This window comes from Apis dorsata, unplaced genomic scaffold, assembly GCF_000469605.1.
Source record: "Apis dorsata unplaced genomic scaffold, Apis dorsata 1.3 scaffold_32, whole genome shotgun sequence".
Lineage (NCBI taxonomy): Eukaryota > Metazoa > Arthropoda > Insecta > Hymenoptera > Apidae > Apis > Apis dorsata.
The window spans coordinates 800,533-809,984 of NW_006263334.1; the positions used below are offsets into that span (position 1 = coordinate 800,533).

The 9,452-nt window shown below is 36.0% G+C and overlaps 1 protein-coding gene and 1 long non-coding RNA gene across 9 annotated transcripts in view; one reads left to right on the forward strand and one right to left on the reverse strand.

Moving 5' to 3' along the window:
- Nucleotides 1-9,452, forward strand: part of LOC102675205 — a 109,605-nt gene that overhangs the window by 86,072 nt on the left and 14,081 nt on the right. The gene's annotated exons all lie outside the window — the stretch shown is intronic.
- The window catches only part of LOC102674467 (regulating synaptic membrane exocytosis protein 1), a 138,414-nt gene that overhangs the window by 76,566 nt on the left and 52,396 nt on the right, over nt 1-9,452 (reverse strand). For all 8 annotated transcript variants that reach the window (XR_004150899.1, XR_004150900.1, XM_031511906.1 and 5 more), the window contains one exon: nt 5,081-5,189. Coding sequence is in view for 6 of the 8 variants with exons in the window: in XM_031511906.1 (XP_031367766.1) it covers nt 5,081-5,189 (109 nt within the window). In the remaining 2 variants the exon portion in view is untranslated. The remainder of the gene's footprint in view (nt 1-5,080; nt 5,190-9,452) is intronic.

Consider the following 9,452-nt stretch of genomic DNA (forward strand, 5'->3'; position numbering starts at 1 on the left):
TTTTCGAAATTTTTAAATTCGTTCGAGAAAATTCGTGAGAATTACAATCGTCACAAATTTAATATAACTCGGTATCGATTTAATGTTATTTGTTATTATTTGAAACGAGATTTATTCATCGAGATTAAATCGCGGGAAAGGAGGAATAAAAGGTGTGGGGGACCGGTTTGACGTGTAAAATTTACTCGGATAAATTGTTGTACCCGCCTGCGAAAATGTTCTCTAATTGTGTAACTTACGAATAAGGGACAATTTTCGAAGGGATAATTAAACTTCAATATCTAAACACGTTGAACACGATTGCACGCTTATATTATATTTAAACAAGAGTTTAATTTTTTCCTCCCTTTTAATTTTTATCCTCGTTGAAAAGAAAAAACGAAACGCGAAATTGAAAAAAATATTATATCAATTTTAATCGCTTCTCGCTCGTTACGCAATTTTTGACTCGAGAGAATTTTTAATAATATTCTCTCTCTCTTTTATACTTTAACAAAATTTTTCGAAATTATAATTTCTGAAATTTTACCATCATACGCGTTTGGATTTGGACATTATTCGAATAATCATTGTACCCGTAAAATTAACATTTACGGTTCTAACGTTGTAACTTTGCGTTAATAATAACCTGCTAATTATCGGGGACAAATCAAAAAAAATTTTTGTAACTTTGCGTTAATATTAACCTGTTAATTATCGGGGACAAGTTATACATATAGATTGTTGCATTCATTGATAATATTGCAAAAAGAATTTTTAGTAACGATACATCGTACAAAAAGAATAAAAAATTGTATTTAAAATAGGTAGAATATAATATTCGAATAATCATTGCACCCGTAAAATTAATATTTACGGTTCTAACGTTGTAACTTTGCGTTAATAATAACCTGCTAATTATCGGGGACAAATTATACATATAGATTGTTGCATTCAGTGATAGTATTGCAAAAAGAATTTTTAGTAACGACACATCGTACACGACGATACAAAAAGAATAAAAAATTGTATTTAAAATAGGTAGAATGTAATATTCGAATAATCATTGCACCCGTAAAATTAACATTTATTCTAACGATTCTAACGTTGTAACTTTGTGTTAATATTATCTCTGTTAATTATCGGGGACAAGTTATACATATAGTTATACATATAGGTTGTTGCATTCATTGATAATATTGCAAAAAGAATTTTTAGTAACGATACATCGTACAAAAAGAATAAAAAATTGTATTTAAAATAGGTAGAATATTCGAATAATCATTGCACCCGTAAAATTAACATTTATTCTAACGATTCTAATGTTGTAACTTTGCGTTAATATTATCCCTGTTAATTATCGAGGACGAAGTTATGTAGAAATTGTTGCATTCAGTCGTGATATTGCAAAAAAAAAGGAATTTTTATCGTACAAAGAATAAAAGATTATATTTAAAATACGCATCCATATCGCGAATTACAACGCGTAGAATGTAATAAATTCTCGATATTTCGATATTTAAACGGGAGTTTGTTGAATGAAAAACGAAATAAATTAAATTAAATCAAATCAAACGAAATTGACTTTCGCGAATTCTATTATACTTTATTACTCCGTATATTACGATTATTTTGTCGCCGTAATTATTCCGTGTTTCGTTGCAAGTAAAAGTGTTTGCACGCATTTGTACACCCGCATGCACCAAACCTGTACGATTTATACGTAAGGCGAAATTAACAGAGAACTTTTCAACTATGATGAATATTTACGCAACGTCTCGTATAAATAGCCATTACCCAGGTTGCATATCCATCTTAATTCCAGGGCGAGCATTATAACGACCTTCATAACGTTCAAACGTACGATAAGATACGATGCATACGATGCGCAAGTTATGTACGAACGTTTCCATTCCAACCAACAAACACGTTCCAACGTTTGATCGTTTATCGCGATTCAAGTTTCATCGTTTCGAAGAATAACGTGGATATTCAACGATATTAAGAAAATTATATTATATTTCAATAAAATTTCTACGAGGAAGAATTTAGATAACTATTATTATTAGCAGATTTTTATTCTGTATTTTTAAATTCGCAAAAAGATATATGTTGTCGTTTGTGTCGTCGTGTATTTTAAAGTAGAAGAAAGAAAGTATATCTTATTGGTTCATCTTATTGGCAATGGGTATAAAGGAATATCCTTTGCAAATATTAATTTGTACGCGAGATTAGAGAAGTAATTTAACGAACCGTAATATTCTTCTTCTCGCGATTCTTTGTAAAAGTAGTCTTTGTAAAAAAGATTTAACTCCTTCCTCCCATTAAGCGAGTTACGAAACAACCGAGTTAACCAGTTTCGAAAGAGGAAGAGAGCCGAACAAAGTCTCGCGTAAAAATAATCCGACATAACGAGTTCAGCCACCTTCCTTCTTCGTTATATATTTTTTTTATCCAATTTCCCCTTCGAATTACAGAAAAATTAAAGCGACGTTGCTCAGAATTTTGATGAAAAAAAAAAGAATTTTGATAAAAAAAAAAAAAAGGATTCGAAAAAAGAAAGATAGGTTAAAAGAAGAATATTCTGAGAAAGAAAACTGGAAGCGGAAGTTGGCCGAGTTTAATCGACAGATTTCGAATCGGGGAAGCCTGTCTCGGTTTAGAAGGAAAATGGAGGGCGGGGTTGGAAGAATACGTGATGTCACGGGAAAGAAAACTGTTTCCTCGGCCAGAACGGAGTTGGAGTTTATTTCATTTGGCAAATTCGATGAGAAAGGCTGTAACTAAGAGAGCGAGCGTCTTCGAGGTAGAAAGTAGGTTAGCTGGTTGCGTCGAACTAGACGGGCAGACAACCGCCTTCGAAATTGCGAATATCGGGTGGAATTTATTTCAACGGTATACCCTTCTCCTTTCCCCAATACAAATTGAGATCTCTCTCTCTCTTTCTTCCTCTTTCTCTCGAGGGGGATACGCGATATCCAGTCGCGTTCCGTCGATAATTTTTCCCTGAATTACTTTTAACAGGCTCGTGTTGCTTGTTGTCAAACCTTATCTCGCGACAGAATCGAGTAAGAAAGTAAGTTTCTTTGAGAAAAAAGGAAAAAGTTTGTGAAACATGTGGAGATCTCTTTTCTTCAAAAACCGAATAGCTGTCTAATTTCCCTTCTGAACTCGAATCGAGCCGAATTGTTACAAAGAAGATAAAACAATGAACATTAAGAGATTGGTTTCTAACAAAATGTCGTTATATTCATTCGAATAAAATTTACTTTCGCCGCTGAATACGGAATCTTGTTTTTCATGTACGATATTGTGAATAACCTATAAAAGTACCAACAGCTGTCTAATTTCCCTTCTGAACTCGAATCGAGCCGAATTGTTACAGAGAGGATAAAACAATAAATATTGGAAAAGATTGGTTTAGAATTTCTAACATTCGTTAGAAAGAATTATTAAAATTTTGTTACAGAGAGGATAAAACATAAATATTGGAAAAGATTGGTTTAGAATTTCTAACATTCGTTAGAAAAAATTATTAGAATTTCTAACAAAATGTCGTTATATTCATTCGATAAAATTTACTTTCACCGCTGAATACGGAATCTTGTTTTCCACATACGATATTGTGAACAGTGTGCAAAAGTACCAACAGCTGTCTAATTTCCCTTTTGAACTCGAATCGAGCCGAATTGTTACAGAGAAGATAAAACAATAAATATTGGAAAACATTGGTTTAGAATTTCTAACATTCGTTAGAAAGAATTATTAGAATTTCTAAATATCCTTATATTCACTCGAATAAAATTTACTTTCACCGCCGAATACGGAATCTTGTTTTCCACGTACGATGTTGTGAACAGTACCAACAACTGTCTAATTTCCCTTCTGAACTCGAATTGTTACAGAGAAGATAAAACAATGAACATTAAGAGATTGGTTTCTAACAAAATGTCATTATATTCATTCGAATAAAATTTACTTTCACCGCCGAATACCGAATCTTGTTTTCCACGTACGATATTGAGAACGTGGCGTGCAAAAGTAGCCAGTTTCGCGGGCAACGACGAACGTGGCCGCTCTTTGAAGATCCCCGTATCAAAAAATTACTCCTCCTCTCATTCCAACGCGCCGACTCCGAGCAAAGCGTCGCTTCGTGCTCGAACTCGTGTATCAGCATTTCCTCCGTTCCTCCGTTGGGGAGAGAATTCTGAAACTGCGCCGCGTAGTTTTGGAACAAAAGAAGGAGAAAGGGCGGCGTAAACGGGGTTTGCGGTGAAACGGGGCCGGTGTACGGAAAACTATGCGCATTCGAACGCGTCTCGCGTTGTCGTCGACGGAGACGTTGAATGAAAATTATACTCGTCCTATGTGCGTATAATCTCGGCCGCAAATTATTCTCGGTTTCGCGAGAAAACCGAAAAAAGAGAGGAGGAGGGGAGAGAGAGAGAGAGAGAGAAGAGGAAATTCGTCACTTTCCCCTGGCTCGACGCCACGCTCGGGTTAATTAAGCGAAAAACCAGCGCTCTATTTTTATGCGGGTTGTTTTGAGACGCCCCATCGTTGGAGGGAGGGGATGACAATCGAGGTAACGAAGCGAGAGAGCGACGAGAGAAAAAAAGGCGATGATTCCCACGATAGTGGAACGAAACTGTTTTCAGACGATTCTATTTTTTAATTCGTCCATTCCTCGAACGTTGAGTGCTTTTTTTGCCAAATTGCTGCTGGAGATTATCTTATCTTTCCAATTTTTTGTGATTGTATATAAGGTGTATCGTTGGAGTTGATCTTTGAACGTGCATCACTATATTAAAATTTACTTTTAAATTCTCTAAGTAGTCAGATATTTTTTCACAGAATTAATTCGATGGACACGACAAACTTTTCGAACTTGTTCGCTTGTTTATTTCCATTCGTTTCTTTCATTGAATACACGACAGCAGTTAAAATTCTATCTCAAAGAAAAGGAAACTCGATTCGAAAATATCATCGTGCTTCCACGAAAATAAGGGAGAAAAGATGTCCGGTTTTCCGTACGAGTTAATCAATTATTAGGTAAATGAATAATAATAATAATAATAATATAAATAATAAGGAAACTCACCGTCCCGTATCACGCCGCTTCCCAATTGCCTCCATTTGCTGAACGTGGTGCCGCCTTCGTCCGGCGTAACCGATCCGGTTGTTCCCGAATCTGGCTGCGTCGTCACCATCTACGAAAAGGTGAAAAATTATTACTTCCATCGCGAGCCGACAACAGTCGAATACCATTCCCCGCCGCGCTTCGAGTAATACCGATTTTCCAATTTTTCATCTCGACTTTCCTCGCCATTGATTCGATTACATTCGATTCCACTTTTCTCCCCTCTCACTTTGAACTTATACACTTTATAATACGAGGACGAGCGTGAGAAATTATATTATTATCAACTTCTGTTACTCGATTTCCAAACTCTCGTTTTCTATTTCTCTATTCTACTCTGGATTTAAATTAAGTTCAGTTTTTGATCGCGAAAAAGACAACGAAAACGAAAAAACTGTCTTATTACAAAACAACCAATAGTATTGGAGAATATCCTCCCTGATCTTATATTATCATTATCCTGATCCTCTGAAAAGAAAAAAGAAAAAGTTTTTACGAGAACCGAGGAAGAAAAGCTCGAGGACGAAAAGTGTATCGTAACGAAACGCTTATTATATCTGTACAAATATAATGATCCCCATTTTAAACTTGATACAAAGTAACTCTTGATTCTCCTTATTAAAGCTATACTTAAAGAAAGGAATAACGAATAACGAAATTGAACGAGAAATCCGAATTTCTTTCTCGAACAAAACGATCGGTTCGTTCGCGAATTCGAAGGGAATAGCTTTGGAAACGGAATAGGCTTCGTCTTGGTTGCAAATCAAGGGCGAGGTAGAGGGTTATTAAAACATGGGCGGTGAACGTAATTGAAGCTTGGCCCTCCCCCAACGTAATGGCGGCAGGGTCGATTTCAGAGGCTCTATCTCTTCACGGTGTCGCGATCTTCATTACAAATGTGTCTGGCTTCGTTGGAATTTACGAGCGCGATGAGTGGTGGGCGTGTACGTGTACGTGATACGACTTTTCAATTGCTGCACAAGTTGTGTGGAGCTTGGTCCACGGCGCCTGTAATTTTCCACCTCCGCTCATTCTTACTTATTAGAACCTACCTCCAAAACTGTATACGACTTAGATTATTATTAGGGATTTTGGTTGAAGAGGAAAAACAGGAAAGATTCTCTTCGAAGTTTCGTTTAATTTTACGAAACAATTGTCGTATCTTTTGATCGATTTTGAACGTCGTTGTAAGATTTTTGCGCCTCTCTCTCGTTCTCTCGATTGGAAGACGAGCGTATGCAAGTTGTTAATTTATTTTTCTTCTATATAATTTGCAACATTACGAAAAATTGAAAATATTTTCAAAGCTTTTCCTCTCCAACGAAATGATAAGTAACAAGTATTATCAAATTCAATGATGAAAACTGATATTAAATCGATTGCATGATTAAGTAACTTGCAGGAAAATTTGTCGAGTTCATTCATAGATAAATTCTTAATTAAGTACTTAATTTAAAATCGGAGTTAATATATTGTATAATCAACAGTTTTCTGTTATATTTAAGTTCGAATTGAGTGAGAGAAGTGTTCTGAGATATGAAATAAAGAGAAAAAAATTGTTCTCGAATTTCTGTTCGAAAAGTCTGAAATCACCAGACGATCTCTCCTTTTTTATTAAAGAATCTCTTCGTCTTCATCCTTTCTCGCTTCGAAAATATAACGGTACAAATAAAACGGTTGCTGTTGGACGACTTCCTTTTCAGCAGATATCCACACACACACACACATATATATACACATATATCCGTGGCAATGAAATCGTAATCAGTCGAAAAAGCGAAACGACTTATATTCTCTATATATTTTTCCTCTGCCCCGTTATCAAATAGAAAAGAAGACTTGTTATATTACAAAGCATTTGGCGAAAAATTAGGAGGATAAATCGATATTGTTTTGAAAGTGAGAGATCGGATTGAATAAAGCTTTCCTTTATTTTTTAAGAGACTCGTTCGTTGATATTGGACGAGTGCACAAGCTCGTAACATTTTTAATAATCGTCGCTTCTTTGCCGTCATCCGTTTTCACTGTGCTCGAGCGTGCTCGATCTTCGATTCCGCGCGTCAAGGAGTCGGCATGTATATGTATGCCGTGTCTCGTACGAGGCAGCCATAAATTCAATCGAATCGCGCGGAAAATTGGAAAACGGTTAAACTTGGAAAGAAGAAACGCGTGCGTTTAGTTTATTGAATTTGATAAAATAAAACGTTCCCAAGCTCGCAAGCACGTCGTTTCGTTTTTTATTCGTGAATTATACGATTTTATCGTATCGAGTTTTGTAACGGTTGACAAATTATTTATTTCAATTCATATTGGGATCCTTGATGTCAGGAATGTTGGTTGATGCATTCGTTTGAAGATTCTAGAAGGAAGTTGATATATAGAAAAAGGATGATGGAAGCTTGTTTATTAAGCGATTTAATTCACGTTGTGTGATTATACGATATTACAATTGAATTTTGTAATATTTATGGATAAATTTATTTATTGCAATTAGGATGCTGATATGCTATATGAAATATTGGAATGCATTCGTGATACTTCGAAGGATCGATTTTAGAGGAACAAAAGTTGATATAGAAAAAGAATGGTGAAGTGCATTTTGTAATATTTATGGATAAATTTATTTATTGCAATTAGGATGCTGATATGCTATATGAAATATTGGAATGCATTCGTGATACTTCGAAGGATCGATTTTAGAGGAACAAAAGTTGATATAGAAAAAGAATGGTGAAGTGCATTTTGTAATATTTATGGATAAATTTATTTATTGCAATTAGGATGCTGATATGCTATATGAAATATTGGAATGCATTCGTGATATTTCAGAGGATCGATTTTAGGGTAACAAAAGTTGATATAGAAAAAGGATGGTGGAATGAATTTTGTAATATTTATGGATAAATTATTTATTATAATTAGGATGCTGATATTTTATATATAAAATATTGGAATGTATTTGTGATACCTTCGGAGAATCGATTTTAGGGGAACGAAAATTAATATAGAAAAAGATCGATGGCTTATTAAGTTATAACCGATTTAAATTCACGTTATATAATTATACGATATTAAAATTGAATTTTATAATATTTATGGATAAATTATTTATTGCAATTCATATTTGGGATCTGAAGGATCGATTTTAAGAGGAACGAAAGTTGGTACAGAAAAAAGGATGGTCGATGGCTCGTTTATTAAGTTATTAAGCGATTTAAATTCGCTAAAATTGATGATGAATCGAGCTACGGGAACAGAGGGTGACAATGATGTAACGACGTACAAAACGATCACTCTTTCTTTCCTTCGCAAACTTCGATAACTTGACCTTTTCAGCAAAAAAATATATCAACAGCTAATATCAAGTAAAATAAAATATTATCAATCTTTCGTCTCTATTATTAAAACCTTCTCGATTTGGAATAATTTTAAAAAAAGAGGAAGCTAAACATATATACCTCTCCGTATCTCTTTATTATAAATATCTCTCGATCGACATTCTCGTACATATATATATATTTCCACCCTTAAAATCGATAGCCTCAAAAGACGTCGTTACACACAAAACGGAGTCGGTAGGAAAGTGGCGTATTTAATGTAATCCCAAAAGACCGAGCATGATAGAAACTCCGTAACGCGACATCCACGATCTTGGCGAGTGCAATTATCTCGTGGATGATAGCGGGGGGTGGGAGAGGGGGCTCCGAATGGCGGAATACAAGCATACAGGTTCACGGAGGCGGAACACCGGCGGCCCACCTCTGTCCTTCGCCCTTCGATCCGCAGAGCAGAATGGGGTGAGGGGGTGAGGGCGGCCTCGGCTTTTGGGAGGATTCCAAAGAGGCCAAGAGGAACGCGCGCCATCGTAATCCCAGCCGAGCGATCCCGGAATCCCGGAATGCAAATTCGACAGGAATATTAAACGGCCGATATTCTACAGTGGCCTTCTCCGATAATGCATGGCCGCTGTATGCATCGCCGCCATATGGGGCTGTTGTGCCCCGCGTGCTTTTGTTGGGAAAACGAAAATGCGGTTGAACCGTGACCTCGCCGGTCGAAACCTCTGAAACGAGCATGCGCGTCGAATAACGCACAACTTTACCGCGATCTGTAAACCATTCTCTGTGAATGGCGATTTCTATCGAAAAATGCCCCTACGAAAATTTGCATATCCGTCTGCACTTTTTTTTTGTCGTTTTAACGCGTTCTCGATGATGGCCAACCTCTGGTGTCGCGAAGAGTGTACTGTAAAAATACTATCCAAACGTTGTCGATGGAATGTAGAAGAAAGTATGTAGAATTTTTTATAAACGATTCCATGAATGGCGCGACG